The sequence below is a fragment of the Ammospiza caudacuta genome, chromosome 1 (assembly GCF_027887145.1).
Source record: "Ammospiza caudacuta isolate bAmmCau1 chromosome 1, bAmmCau1.pri, whole genome shotgun sequence".
In the NCBI taxonomy this organism is placed as follows: Eukaryota; Metazoa; Chordata; class Aves; order Passeriformes; family Passerellidae; genus Ammospiza; species Ammospiza caudacuta.
This window is the reverse complement of record NC_080593.1, coordinates 117,233,339-117,249,239: the sequence shown is the minus strand read 5'-3', so window position 1 is coordinate 117,249,239 and position 15,901 is coordinate 117,233,339. Positions and strand designations below refer to the sequence as shown.

The 15,901-nt window shown below is 37.9% G+C and overlaps 1 protein-coding gene across 2 annotated transcripts in view; it reads left to right on the top strand.

The window, feature by feature from the left end:
• Positions 1-15,901, top strand: part of TOX (thymocyte selection associated high mobility group box) — a 218,374-nt gene that overhangs the window by 171,636 nt on the left and 30,837 nt on the right. For both annotated transcript variants that reach the window (XM_058811348.1, XM_058811340.1), the window contains exons 4-5: positions 2,080-2,358; positions 8,908-9,138. In XM_058811348.1, coding sequence (XP_058667331.1) covers positions 2,080-2,358; positions 8,908-9,138 — 510 coding nt within the window. The remainder of the gene's footprint in view (positions 1-2,079; positions 2,359-8,907; positions 9,139-15,901) is intronic.

Below are 15,901 nucleotides of genomic sequence, written 5' to 3'. Positions count from 1 at the left end.
AGCCCCTGCAGGGTGCAGGGTGCCTGGGGAGGGCACACACCCACTCTGAGTGCTGCAGACAGGGTCAAGGGAAGGCTCTGGGGAGGGTTGTGCCTCCCTGTGCCCAGCACATGAGAGACTGTGTGGGTTCCCATCCCTTTACTGTTTGCCCCATGTTGGCCAAGAGAACCTGGAGACCCCCAGTGCTGCTCCACTTTCCCCAGCTGCTGCCCAGCTCAGCAGCTGGATCCAGAGCAAAGTGTCTGAGCAGCAGTTGCAGCTGCATGGGCACAACTGTCTTGATACAGATTGTCTGCTGGAGGCAGAGATAATGATAGCTTTCAAGGCTAATATGCTTGGCAAGGAGGGAGCTGATACTGGAGGGAAGGGACCAAGAAATCAGTAGTAATTTAAAAATATAAATGTCTACCAGGATTCAAATTTCAGCCTTCAATTGATTGCATCCACTGTGCTCTCTGTGCTCATCTCCTCCGGTGCTTTAGTAGTCATTAAATGAACTTGGAAAACAAGTTTGTATCGATAACTCTTTTTACCAAAAGCTATTAATTTCTAAAATAACATAAATACAGGTATAATTGTGATGTCACATTGTCAGAAGCCAATTCAAATGCTTTCAGAGATACAAGTACATATAAAGTGGTAAGTATGCCATAACTAATGGTATTATTAGCTTGATTTACTGCCAACCAGTCATCTTTATGAAAATCAATCCCCAAGCTCATAAAATAAAATATCTCCCAAAAATTGTCACATTTTTACAGTCAATAATAAGAGAAAAGGTGCAGTTATGGGTTTTATCTTTACTTTTTCCTATGTGTTACTGGTTGAAAGGTATCCTACAGATTGCTGTGATATGTGGGAGTGTGTGTATGAGCGAGAGATAGGTTACAGAAGTCATGAGCTATAAAAAGATTTAAAAAAAAATAAAATCTGAGTGATCTTTAGACAATTAAGATGACATGTCTAACAAAGACTGTCAGTAGAATAAATGTGGCTATGTTAATATATTGAACCGCTAACACATGTCCTTATCATAATGGAACTTACACAATGGTAGCTTCTGCCAGATTCTACTTTATACGTACACACGTGTTTTCTGATGCACAGAAAGACAACTGTATCTATTTCACTTTAGCTCTGAATTGATACTTCCATTTTAAATCACCCACAGAACATCTTAGCTTAAATCTGAGCTTCTCTCTGAAACTCTGTGCTATTTGTCGTATGAGTATACTGAAAAGAGGTTACAGGCAATCTGCTGAGGTCTGTGTGTATGGTGCATTTGAGCTCTGGACAAGAAAGGAGCTTCATCCTCCAGTGCTTTTAATTCTTATCCTTGCAGAGGCTGAATCTGTTGCTTGCATTCAAATAGTATGTCTTGTTAATGCTAAGAAGCAGTGACCCACATAGCACAATGGATTCATTTGTCAATCCTGCGATTTCTGAGCTTTCCATTCATATATGTCTTAGCATTAAATCGACTCAGAAATCATTTAATCAGTCTATCAATGCATCCTTCTTGTCAATGGTCTGAATCCTGAGAAGTCCAGTTTCTCATTGGGCAGCACCAGGGGAAATAGATTCGGACCCAATACTAGATATTCAGACTCTGAAAATTCCCTGCAGCTCCCAAATCGCAACTCAAAACCACCAAAATCCTAAGTTGAAAAAAAGCTGGATCTGGAAATTATCTTGAATTTTGAGTATGTTATTGTTCTGGTCTAGGTCTGAACTTCAGAGTGCAAAGCTGTCCCTGTTTGTTAGCATTTCAGAAATACTCTACACACAGTTACAGAAAGCAGTGCCCTTTTGTTCCCCCATGAAATAAAACCTGAGCTTTCATTGCTTTTTTTTGCTGTTTCCAAGGGCTGAGGCTAGAGCCTGAATTCTTTACAACAGTCAGTGTTTTGCAAATGTCAATCATATCCTTACTATGTTTATTTTCAGTATTTACATGTTTATTTAAGTTCTTGCCATTTCCTTTAAGCCTTACATAGCCAATCAGGCCAACCTGGAAGGTCTAAAGGAACAGAACACTTTATTAGTGATATGCTTAATACAGTTTTTTTCCTCTTGTAGATGCAAGATTTACGGAATACAGAAGGAGCCCAGTATAGTTCCCATCCTCAGATGGCAACCATGAGGCCAAGGGTTCAACCTGCAGATATTAGGCAGCCAGGAATGATGCAGCACGGGCATCTGACTACTATTAACCAGTCCCAGCTCAGTGCACAGCTTGGTTTGAATATGGGTGGAAACAGTGTTCCTCACAACTCGCCCTCTCCACCTGGAAGCAAATCTGCAACTCCTTCACCATCCAGTTCAGTCCATGAAGATGAAGGAGAAGATAGCTCTAAGGTAGGCTTAGATGCTAGGATTGCTATGTAAATGGTGGATATTTTTAGGACCTGCTAAATGAATGATATGGCCACAGTTATTAAGGTGATACTTTATACATGATTGGTGGTTCACTGAAGTGAATAAAGGGTTATGAATACAGAACTTACAATATCCAGGCAATTCTTCAGGCAGCTTGAGTAAATTGCATCATTCCTCTTTGTGAGAGCAAACTGGAATACTGTTGGACACTGAAAGGAGAAAGGATAGTCATTCCTTTAGGACTTTAGGGTTGAGTTTTCTCACTTGCATAGCAGGGATGTTTGTTCCCAGTTAAAGATCAAGTTACTGCTATAAAAAGTATGAACAGTCTGTGCAATATGCTAGTCTTTGCCACTTGGTCACAGGATGTGTAAACAGAACATCATAGCAACCAGAACAGAAAGATCCTATGAACTTTAAAAACCTTACCTTGAAAATCTGGAAGACCCTGTATGCATTCATACTTTTGAGAGGTGCTGACACTTCAGCATGACATGTTTAAGCTTCATTTTCATGTCAGTGCAGGAATGAAGTGATAAGAGAAATTTACATAATAAATTTTTTGAAAGGATAAATGTCAATCTATATAGCAGGTTTCGCATACAAAAATCTCCCAAATCTCCCAAAATCCTGAAAACCTCCCAGAAATACACAAGTCTATTATCTTAATTTTGCAGATAGAAAAGCTGAGACACAGGAAGACTGGGACTTTGTACTAAGTCATCCCTTAAACTACTAATAAAGCATGTTGAAACTGGGGACCTGCTTAGCTCTGTTTTGTGGTCACTGGAAAAAAGCAGCCCTCTTAGAGCACTCCTGCAGTGCAGAGTGTGCCACGTGCAGTGCAGAGTGTGCCACAGACATGTCTGGTGGGGAAAAGTTGCAGACTTGCAGGGAATGTGAAGAAAACATATTGTGAGTCACTGAGGAGGTATAATCCAGTCAAGAAATGTGAGTCTGATTTGTTTTAACATTATATTGTTTTTCATGCCTCCAGCTATAAAATAATCATGTAATTGGAGACATATGTTTTACTACATTTTGAATAAATTCTGATTCAAAAGTTTTATTTCAGGACATTCCCCTGATTTCACAAACTTTAGGTTTTAAAAATTACTGAATAATTCATACATTTTAAATGAGCACTTCCTTACTGAGGGAGACTTTAGAATACAGTTATGTAAAAATAATTCCAGGCAGCCTTTACTTTTTCAGAATAAGTTATTTGCTACTTCTCTTGCATTGCTAATATTTTTACATTGCTGGGAGTGTGTAAGATGCTCTAAACTTCTGGAGAAAATATCCATTCAAATAATTTGGATTTCCTTTCTACTTCTATCAAGTATTTCAGTTATTAATCGATATTTTTCATGTACCTTTTGACTGTAGCACTTTGTGCTAACAAAAGTGTAGGGCTGTGGTTTAAAGCAAGCAGTAGTTATCTGAAGCTAATGTTTTTAATAGAGGAATACAAAGCACTGCAGACTATTTTCCTTATGAAAACCAAATATATATAGCATTCAACTTTTAATAAGGATGTTACCCTCTTTAAAATTCTCTTATGCTTAGTCTAAGCAGAAAAAGATGACAAATGGCACAATGCATGACACAAAATTAAATCCAGTGTGCTAAAGTAGACACATTGCCTTAAAATTATATTTATAATTTCACTGCTAAGAGAAAAGTTTAAAAGGATATTACATTTGGTTAATATTGACAGAGGCTTAAAGTCTTCTCCATCAAGTATGGTTTAAACAGCAAGCTTGATGGGGAGCAGATAATGCTATACATGTCTCTGTGGGATTTCTTAGGGCTTTGTGAAAACACCTGAGGCTGGCCACCAGTGGAGACAGGCCATGGGCTGGCACACCTGACCCCATGCAATGGTTCTGTAGTGCCCTCTGTAAAAGACAAAAGGGGTTGAATAATTAGCCTAAGTGTCTTGTTGTACCTCAAGATTTAAAGCTCTCCACTGTGTATCTTTTTGGCACATTGCTCTTCCTGGAAGCTGCCAGTGAGTGGCCAAGAATACTCAAAATAAATCAATTTTCTGTGGAGATCTTTCTCCCCAGATACAACAGTATTACATTTTATCAGAGTTGCTTTGGTGGGGCCTGTTAAAGGTCTCACTCCAGAAATCCACTTCCAAGTGAAAGAAGGCACTGGATGGGGACAGGAGCAGATAGATTGACTGTTCTGTCTCTTGTGAGAACACCTGTCTTTTAACTGAGTATAACTTTGCGAAATTTGGATTCTTCTCTTTGATATATAAACTATCATGCAGATGTGTGGCATTATTTAATAGATCAGGGCCAGAGCTCATTAGGCAGTCCTTTGGTAGCAATACAAATGCTGCAGTGATAGGGTTGCTGTTGTAGTTCGCTTTTTGTGCAGTCAGAGATGTAAGACCTCTCCCAGTTTATGCCAACTGAAATGTGTGGAAGAGAAGCCACTGGTCTTTTCATAGCATTTTTGGCAGAGAGGTCCCTAAAAACTATACCTACTCCTATCTCAAAAAAAAAAAATTTACAGACATCTCAATATACTGTTAATATTTATATGAATTTATAGAAAGAGTGTGATGGAAGGTGCGAAAAATACATGCTTTGCATACACATTTGGACAAAAAATATAATTGTTGCCCTATGAACCACTGGTTTCCATGAATGAAGGAAATGACCATTTCAGCTTAATATGTATATTCCAAATTCCAGTATTAAGCTTTACAAACTGATGTAATTTTTCATGTACTGAGCTTTGTGGATGTTCATTCCATGATAAATATTCAAATTGTTGTAAGCCTTATCCAACATACACAGAACTAATGGCAGCAGCTGCTAAATGTTATTTAGTAATACTCATTCTCATAAAAACTCTTTCATATAGGCTGTTCAGACTTCAACTGTCCTATATTCCCTGGCTCAAAGAAAGGGAAAGGAGCTGCATTGTAGAGGGCTCCGTTTCCCTTCATGCTATTGCTCTAAAGGCAGGACAGCTGAGGTGGCTTGACCATGAGATCAGTGACAACTGTAGCATAGTTGTAAGGCTGGATATACATTCAGGGAGCTGCTAAAACCATGGAACTGTGAAATGTAGCCTCAGACTGAGGGTATTGTCTCTGCAAAGAGTGCACATCACTAAGGCTCCTTAATTCTCACAAATCTCCTATGTGGGGCTATTGTTAGAAGCAGAAAAAAGGGAGAACTACTAAAAATGAGTAGTTGTAAGTAACTATAAAAACATCCTAAACAAAGTCACCACTTAGCACATGCCTTACTTTGACCACCTCAACATTGCAATATTATATTTCTGTAATTCTTGCCATAATTCACACTGTTGAATCGTTAAACTTGTACTTCGTTATTGCCAAGCATAATTGTGAGCTGCTGGAAGCATTACTGGTTTGTAAATAAGTATTTCTTCATAGATGGATAACAGGGTCTTCTTCCGTGTTAATTTGCATATCACTTATGAGAGAAATTCAAATAATGTATTTTAGAGGAAAGATAGCAAGAGGACTTCAAGTAGCAAAAATTAAATAACAGAAATACAATTACTAAAGAACTGCTGCAGCATATTCTCCTTATGTGGCAGAGGTTTTACAATATTTACTTTATATGATAGGAGTTATAAGTGGAATTCTGTGTTGTCTGTTCAGCCTATTATGCAGATGGTGCTTGATTAAAATCTATTTTAAACTACAGCGATTACTGCAAGATAGTGTGCATAAAACAGCTCTCCTAGCTCCATTAAAGGCTTTGGTACTATTGCAGTTTATTTTAAATATGCTTATAGACATTTTCCAGGTTCTCAAGGGACATTTAGATATCAATGATGTGCCTTACTTGATAGTTTTAAATCCTGCACTAGATATTCTTGTGATCTATTACGTGTGCAACATGGTTAATGTACACTTTTTTAAAGTGAAAGATTATTGCTTTCTTGTGATAAATAAGTTAAATACATCACCATAATTAAGCAATAAGCCATGACAGAAGGTGGATTACCATGAGCTAACTACACCTCCAGGGATTTTGAGGCACAAGTCTATGCCTAGCAGAATATATATGGTTTTTATTTTATTTTCCATCTGTCTCTGCTTTGGTGGTTAGAAGTGGAGTCTATGAAGCTGATAGACTGATGGGAGCATAAGGTAGACCATCATCTCAGCCATTTGCAAGGTTATTAGTACTGGAATTCTGGTATTCTTTTTATTTTGTTATTTTCATATAAGACAAACAGAATTTCCCCTGTGAGTACTCTGTTTTTAACAGTGGGTTTTCAAAGTCTCTTGATCATTAAGGTTGGAGAATAAGTTTTTAGAGCTCTTCACAAAACAGCTTACCAGAAGGCACTTACACTAGTTTCTGTAGTATATCACCTAGTTTAAGGGTAGTTAAAGTAATATGGTATACTAACATACAGAGAACTTTTAAATCCCATTGGTTCAAAAGTAAACTGAAAGGAGAAAAATGTTAGTGAATCACACGGGAAAAATTTTAACTATTGAGGTAATTATTTCAAAGTCTTCTTGCTCATGGAGTTCCAGTTGCACTGGACTTCTGAAAAGTTCAGACTAATGTTCTCAAATTACACCCCTAGTTAATTGTACTTTAACTGCTAGTTTTGTGTATCCTGTAGAATTAAAAAATAGCAAGAGACAAAAAGCTGGATAACTTAATAAAGAGTATTTTGTTTTTCCATATTTTCCAAATCCTGAAAATAGGCTGCATGTCTATTAACTTTGTATTAAAGTTGCAGCTATTGTAACATAATGATCAAAAAACCAAGTAACTTCATTTTCAAGTTCTGGTCATTGTTGCTGTTTTTAGTAAGCCACAGAGATTCAGATTTTTCACTGTAGTCAGTTGACTTCTGTTGGTCACCACATATTGAGGCATATAGGAAAATTAAAAAGTCATTTTTCTCAAAATGTGAATTTCCAGCCATTTTCCTCGTGCAGTTCAATGATTTGAACACCTGTATCCTCCTGTGCCACTTGATACACATTATTAAAAAATAATAATAGAAGGAAGTGAAAGAAGTCATGCCTAGTAGATCCTTAGCCTAGAGCATACCATTTATGCTCTTGATCTTCTCTTCTCTTAAAAATACTTATGATGCACAGTGCTTTGGTCATGCCAACAAAAGAAAAAAGCTTTTGAACCCACTTGTAAGATCACACACCATTTCTACAGATACAGTAAATTAAGTGATTATATCAAGAAAAGCTACTTTGCCATGGAGCTCCAATGTGTTGAAGAATCAGGTTATTGCCCCTTTACGTGCTTGTAAGTCATAGAATCCTAGAATAATTTAGGTTGGAAAAGGCCTTTAAGATCATGGAGTTGAATTGTTAACCTCATATTTCCAAGCTCACCATTAAACCATGTGCCCTGGAGCCCACATCTAGACATCTTTTAAATGCCTCTGGGGAGAGTGACTCCACCACTTCCCTGGAAGCCTGTTCCAATGCTTGACAATCTTTTTGGTGAAGAGTTTTTTCCTAATATCCAATCTAAACTTCCCCAGGGGCAACTTGAGGCCATTTCCTCTCATTCTTCGTTGGCTTGTAACTTGGGTCAAGAGCCCAACATTCACTGCTACAACCTTCTTTCAAGCAGTTGTAGAGAGTGATGAGGTCTCTCCTGAGCCTTCTTTCCTCCAGGCTAAACAACCCCTGATTCCTCAACCGCTCCTCACAAGGCTTGGGCTCCAGACCTTTCACCAACTTCACTAGGAAAATTGGGTGCTTTGGCATCCAAATGCTCATGTGGGGGCTTTTTTTCTTGTGGTGTATAAATAAAGCACATGAGCTTTCCTCCATACACCATTCCTCTTTCACTCCTTTCCTCAAACCATTTGCTTTTACATGAGCAGATATAAAAACTACTCAGCCAAATCCAGATAGGTCAAAACTCTTCCTTTAAAGGGCTTTAAACTGTCTATACTGGTAAAGGTTTGTTTCTTCAGACTTTAATTAGAAAGTATGTAGGGGAATGTCTGTAACTTGAATTGCTTGGTTCAAAATCAGATTTTCTCCGAAGTCCCTGGAAGATGTACCACCAGCTGCAGAAGAAATTGATTTGAACAGTGGTCTGGGGTCATTCTGGGGAAAGATGAGAATAAGCAAAAGGTAGAAATGACAGTGTTTCTGCTGTCTGCAGATGGTTCATGTTGTTGAACTGATACTCAGGCTATAGAGAAACTAATTTCATTTTAATTTTCTCATCATTTTCTTGCTATAGCCACTAGCAATAAAACTTAGAAAAGGTGAAAAGATGACCAGATAGAGATTACAGCAATTATTTGAAAGAGGAATATAAATCATTATCCAAAATACTTACAGTGAATTTTATGCATGCAACTAATGCAGATAGTGTCAACATTTGGAATGTCAAAGATAACAATAAAAATTCCATTTCTGCATGCCAAATCCAAAGTTTTTGCATCACAGAGGCTGTAAAAGTGGTTGGAATGAATTAAACTGGCTTTTTTTAATAGTACTTTCCTCATTTTATGTTACAGGTCAATGGTGGCGAGAAGAGACCTGCTTCAGATATAGGAAAGAAACCCAAAACTCCCAAAAAGAAGAAGAAGAAGGACCCAAATGAGCCACAGAAGCCTGTGTCTGCCTATGCATTATTCTTTCGAGACACTCAAGCAGCCATCAAGGGCCAAAACCCCAATGCTACTTTTGGTGAAGTCTCTAAAATTGTGGCTTCAATGTGGGACGGCTTAGGAGAAGAACAAAAACAGGTACAATATGTGCTGTAGCTCAGAGGCTTTGTTTCAGAAAAGTGTTATCAGGGTCATCTGAGCACTGTAGGCAGCTTCTTTTGTTAGCCAGGATGAAACTTGAATATGTGCCATCTCAGGAATATGATTTAAAGAGGCTGAGATAATGAGAGTATCATTTTATTTTATCTGTATGAAACCACTAAAAGAGTTTACCTTGTTTTGGGATGTGGCACAAGTTTTAGGATTATATTTAGGAATGTTTTATGCTGAAATCTGTGGTCCTAGGATTTTGCAATGTCATTGCCCTGTATATGAAACTGCTGTGTACAGGGGCCTTGCTGCCAAAACTTAGAATATCTGAGCTCCCACTTGCAGATGCTTCCCTTCTCCATGATCCCACGATGCCAGGAGTAAAACTGGACTCACATTTGCTCCCAAACCACCTGGCTTTTATAAAAGAAGTTAGTGATGAGTTGACCCAAAGAGAGCTAGGGTGGATTCTGGCAAAGGGCATCCTCTAGCATGTACGTGGGCTGTGGAAATCACTTCCCAAGGTTGCTTCTGTCTTCCATGGAAGGCCTTGGTTCTGCAACGAGGCCAGCAGAGCTGGACCTGAAACATTGCAGAAATAATTCCAAGTCAGGCAAAGTTGGGTAAAAGTGGGCAACTCTGGAAGCTCATCACATTGAAGTGTTGACAGCTGGCGAATACCATGGATCCACACTGTAGCATACCATTGCTCTGCTGCTTCTTCTTCTTCTTCTTCTTCTTCTTCTTCTTCTTCTTCTTCTTGTTTCATTTTTACTAACTGCCAGCAGAATGGATTGGATTGATAAAGGAACGGGAACTTTAAGAAAGAAATAGTTATGGAAGGAAAGGATGTTCTGGGTGAGAGTTATATTGGCTACAGGAGAGCTGGACTGGGGTTGATGTTAGCACAGAGAGTGGAAAGGTATTGGGAATGAACTGAATCTCCTTCATTCATGCACTGGTGTTACAAAATTGCAGTTAAAAAACTAAGAATTAAAGAAAACTTTTTAATGATTTATTGGTAGGTAAAATTATTTGGGCTTGGAAAAAAAAAAAGGGTTACTTTGCTAATAACTGGGTGGTGTAAGTACATCTAGATTGTTGCTAAATATACCAGTGTAAAAGAATCAAGATTTGGCACTCACTGATTAACTAAAAAAAATAAAATAAAACCTCTTGTTATCTTCGTCTACCAATGAATAAGGCCCATGTTTGAAAGGTTTGTCTGGAAGAAAAGTAACTTTCTGAACACAAGTATCAGAAAAGTCACTTGGGCTGGCACATTACAGTTATTTTCTCGTGTTGTATCTTTCTTTTCCCTTTTTTAATATGCCCAGCAAAGGCCAACCTAAAAGACTGTTAATTGCATAAAATGCACGTTTCCTTTGGGCTTGTCATGTGAGTACTACCACCAAAATATTAAAGCTCTTCCATAGAAATGTGTAACAAAAATGCATGAAACCCTAAATTTCCAGCTTAACTTAAATTTCTTATTCATGGTTGAGAGCAAAATTTGAATAAGTCGTATGATGTAAGAACAGAGCAAATTTTTTTTTCCTTGTCTCTGTTGCTGTTAATCTAAGTTGAAACACAGATAAATTATGCATTTTGGAATCCATATGACACATGCATATAAAAATGGCTGTAACTATGTTTTTTAAGCCAGTTCTTTAAAAAGTTTGAGTTAGCAAATCTTCATTGTTTTTTTACTCATTTTGCCTATCCATTATCATCTATTAAGCACATTTTTAAAATTCCAGGCCGAAGCCCTTTCTAATTTAGCACTGTACAAAAATAATAAAAGACAGTTCCCATTAAAAAAAAATAAAATTGGCAATCCTATTTTCTACAATAAATTTAAACTAATTTTTTTTCCATTAGGGATCTAATAGTAATGATTACAAGACATCTTAACTGACTAGATAGCCTGTATTTTAAAGGCTTAATTTTTCAGATCCAGAGCATAGTAACTGCTATGAAATCTATGTCTCTGGTAGGAAAATTGGACTCTAAAAATACAAATTATTAATGTAGCATTTGGTATTTGGCATTGAAGAAGCTTCAGAAATTCAAAAATAGTTAAATAAAGAAAAAATAACATCATTAGAGGACAATTTTATTGATGAATTATACTTGTTGAAAAGGATTCAATTATCACAAAGCTTCTGGCTTATGTTTTGGAAGCTAATGCTTATTCTGGAATTTAAATAGAAATATATTTCCAAATTATATTTCCTGAATTGGAACTCCTTTTCCTATTTAAATAGTAAATATAAATGAATCAGAAAGTAGAACATAATGCAGCTTTTGAGAAAGAAGAATAGCCTCATGTTTTCATGCTAAAATGAAATCTTCTTTGTTGCTGTGATCTGAGCCATTTTTTCTGAAATGCATAGAATTCTTCTTGTTTACTCCTGAAGATTGACCACAGAATAAATAAAAATATAGAAACTTAGTACAATAATGACCTAAGGGCAATATATGTCCAAGACTTTGCAACAAAATTTTGATAACCTGGCATATTGAAAAGCCTTGTGCTATAACCACCTCTGTCTTTCAAACTGTGAAAAACTAGGAAAGTGCTATTTGAGAAAATAGGATTTGAATGACAAAAAAGGAAATGGTGTTATGAACTACCTGACTGTGGGTGCTTACTGAAGTTAGGGGAGGGTTATGCTTAAAATGGGTTGCACTCTGATACTCTCACCATGAGAATAATGCAATTCATTAGACTAAAGCAGATACCAGTGTACTTCCCTCTTAATTTATCGTATGAAGATATTTGAATTTTTGAATCATATGTTCCCAATAATTTCTGTATGTAAAAAGCCCATTTGCAAACAATGCTGGTGCGTGCCTTTATTCTGTTTGTCCAACTCTATCTACAGAGTCTAGAAGTTAAAAGGAGTTCAGTGGTCATGGTGGACTTTGTCACGGACTTCTCAAATTCTGGATAGAGTACAATAATTAAACGTGATCAGAAGCAGGCACTGTTCTTCATTTTTCACTGCAAATGCTTTCTAAAATTGTTCGGATTAATAAATCTGTGAACAGTAGGCAGCTGTTCACAGTTGTGCAGTAGTGTGTTGAGGTACATTCTCCTCAATGCTGTAGCCATAGCACTGGGATATTTTTTTTCAGTTCCTCTCCTATGATCACAAACACTGTTTTCTCTGTAGTACCATTCTTCTGTGCATCCCATTTCTATGGCCTATCTATGTGCATCTTTGCCCTTTGCACACTTTTTTACTGCAAAGGGGAGATAAACAGCCCCCAGGAAAAAGGGATCAGCATGCTAAATGTTTGAGTCACTGGCTTTCAGACAGAACACTGGTTTAAACTGGGTAAAAAGGCTATTTAGGTCATTTTCTGTCCTTAGATGAAAAAGGAAAGTAATTTTAAATCAGTACCAGATGTGCATGTACTAAATGAACCTTAAGTTTCTAATTGGAGTCCTAGTGAAGCTGTAATAGATGTGGCAAATTACAAACAAAATGTTCTTGTTTACATTAGTGTAACTTTAAAACTTCAGCCAAAGACCTTAATAAATGTTCTGTTATTCTAAAAATGGAATTGAATGTCTATTCAACATTCAACAAAATTAATCTCTGGTGTTACTTCAGTGACTTAACTGGAATTCTAGTAGGAATTAATTTGGCCTGCTATGAACAGCTCAGTGTGCATACTTGTGTGTGTGTGTGTATGTGTTCCTGTGTGTTTGCTTCAACATTGCCCTGGTCCTACAGCTGGGAGAAGGAGGGATTCACCCAAAACTCAGCAATCAGAAGAAGCAGGTGAAGTGACTGTTTGAGTGCTGTGACAGATGCTTTCTTTCAGGCTGCATAATTCATAGACAGTAATATTAGCTGCAACAGTTCAGCTCAATAGCAACACCTCATTATTTTATCCCTCAGTATTTATTCCTACGGTTGACGCCTCATGAAATTACTGTTAATGTGTTTATATAAGGGCAGATCTGACACAAGTGGGAAGAATTTAATTTCCCACTCATTCTTTCCTGCTGATGTGTCCTCTTCCCCTGGTAGAAGTGGCAAGTGTAAATAGTTAATTTGCTTCAATTATGAGCCTGTCCTGCTAAATTAGAAGCAGCAGGAATATGAAGAGCCAGAATTATACATATGAGGCAGCTGACAAATCCTCCGAGCTCACAAAATCAAATCATTTACTCCTCATTGGTGCTCAAAGACCCACTAGATAAAAGCTGCAGTTTATTCTTTAATATCTGATGGAATTGGATTGTATGTTACCAATACCTATGTAAAACTAAGTCCCTGTGCATTAGTGTCAATGTTTTTGGTGCTGTTAACATTTTCACTATAATCCCCAAGCTTTCAGGGGTTTTTATGTTGTCTCTAAAAGAACCCAGACTAATTTGACCATGAAAAATAACAAAACATGTTTAACAAGTTTTTCTGTTGACCACAGGGATGTTTTAGACATAGCAGCAGATTATCCACTGCTGGGATGAACCAGGTAGATCAGGAGGGTATTTACAAGCAATGCTGGCCAACACCTCATATCTCCAGAGCTTCTGTGTGAAACACCGCAAGTCAGATCAAAGTGCATCCAAGATCAGTGTTTCAAGAGGCCTTGACTCCACTGGTCCTTTGGGAACACCCAACCTAGATCCTCCTCCTCAGTGGCATCCCATCCCTTGACACGACAGATGAGATCACCCACCCCAGGGCTGGCAGAGCCATCGTGTCCCCATTGCATTGCCGTGCATGAGGGATGCCCTGTGCCAGGATGTCAGACAGCTCAGGGGACTGGCTGCTGGAACAGCTTCTGAAGATGTGCACACCATGAGGTCAAAGTAGTCAGTATCATTTTTAAAACAAATTTTCAATTTCTTCCCTTATACATGCTGATGTACTCACACAGGCACTTGTTTATCTCTTATTCTCCCTTTAGAAACCCTTCCTTGCTCCATGCTAATGAAGCAATCTCCAAGGAGTAACTAACTCAATTGTAAGAGGATGAGAATGTACCTCCAGTTTAGTAGATAAACAACCACACAAGGTTTAGCTTTGTTTTATTTTTGTAAATCAGAATAGGAAGAGAAGGCACATCTGTGTGTGCACACTGCCAAAGTGAATTATAAGCAAAATGGATTCTGGAATAGGCACAACAGACAACAACTTTACATCTCTCCTCCCAGCTACTTGCACCTATGTGCTTTCACCAGTCTTGCATCTTAGGAGTGTTTGGGAGATGCACTGTTTTTCTTTACAGATTCCTCTATTGGAATTGCATCTCTACCCTTTGAAGGCCTAGGCTGGGGTGTTAAGATTTCAAAACAACTGATCCTCATCCTGGTGTATTCTCCTTCTCCCTTCCTCTGAAAGCATCTGGAATGAAAGCATCATTAATGAGCTGGAACACAAACAGGCCAATAATAGACACATACTATGTGCAGATACAACTCATGTCTATATACACATAAGTAAATTTATATCTTCAGGTTTTTCCACCCTGGCATCTACATGGCCAGTCCTTGAACCCCTTAACTTGCATTGAGGTCAGAGGGGAGATGTTTCAGGCCCTCTGTAAAGTCACAGGGAACACCAGACACCCTCTGCTCCGGGTGGATTTCTAACATCCATTTGCAGCACAAAACAACCTTGGCTCCTACAGAAATATTGCACAAGGCCCCTGAGTTATGAAATGTTGACTTTAACTCCACTTTCTTATTGTACTTGGAAGCAGATGGGTCAAAAGGACCCTGGGTTTCAAATACTGCTGTAGCAATGTGCATAAATATTAGATTTAATTTTCAGCTTATTCTTCTTCCCCAGCTTTTAGCCATACATTTGACTGCCATCGGAACATGACTTTTATGTCATTTGCATACAAAACTGGATTTAGGCCCAATTATTATATCTCCATTCAGGCTCACATCCTTGAAAAAAAAAAAAAAGAGTACCGGCAGGTGGAAATAATCATCAGATAAATCATGTGTTTAATGTCACTTGTTTTGTACTCAACTTTCATCCAGTGTGTTTCTGATAAAGTGTGCAGTCCTGTTCCTGTAAGCTGAAAGCATCAAGAGTGTAAGGTCAAATTATTTAGGCCTGGCACAAATGGCTGCAATTTCCAGTGTTCTCCAGGAGTCTCATTGTTTGTGCTAGAGCTGCATTTGGCCTGTGATCTTTCCCCCACGTGCCAGAAAGACAGAATTCTTTCCCCTAAGCCTCTGATATGTCGTCAGTGTCTTTTCCATGCTCTACAGTCAAAGAGACTACTGAGCCATATAGCTAGCCCTGGGCCTCTTTGTTACTGTATGTACTTAGATTGAAAATCAAATGGTAATATATTTCAATGTCCATTAAGCAATTCTGAGGATTTTTTTTTCTGACTGCTGTGGGAATATCTTTCTCCACATTTTAGATGAGTGTATGCAGCTCTAGGTGCCTTTGATACAAAATCAGGAGATTAAAACTAGAGATATGTCTCCCACTTGGAAAAAAATACAAGCTTTCTCTATGAGCTGAAATATTTAGGGCCAGGAATGACAATCTGAATGTGGAATTTAATTTTGGATTGGAGCCTACTGTATTTTATCAGATGACATTCCTGTAACTGTAGTCCATGAAAATGACACTCCCATGGGATATAACACTGCAGAGACCAAGAATACAGAATCAGTCATGTTGCTTTTTGATTTACTGTTTTTGCATATACTGTTTTGTGGGGTTTCTGGAACACTTCCACCAAAACAAATGTGGGCACT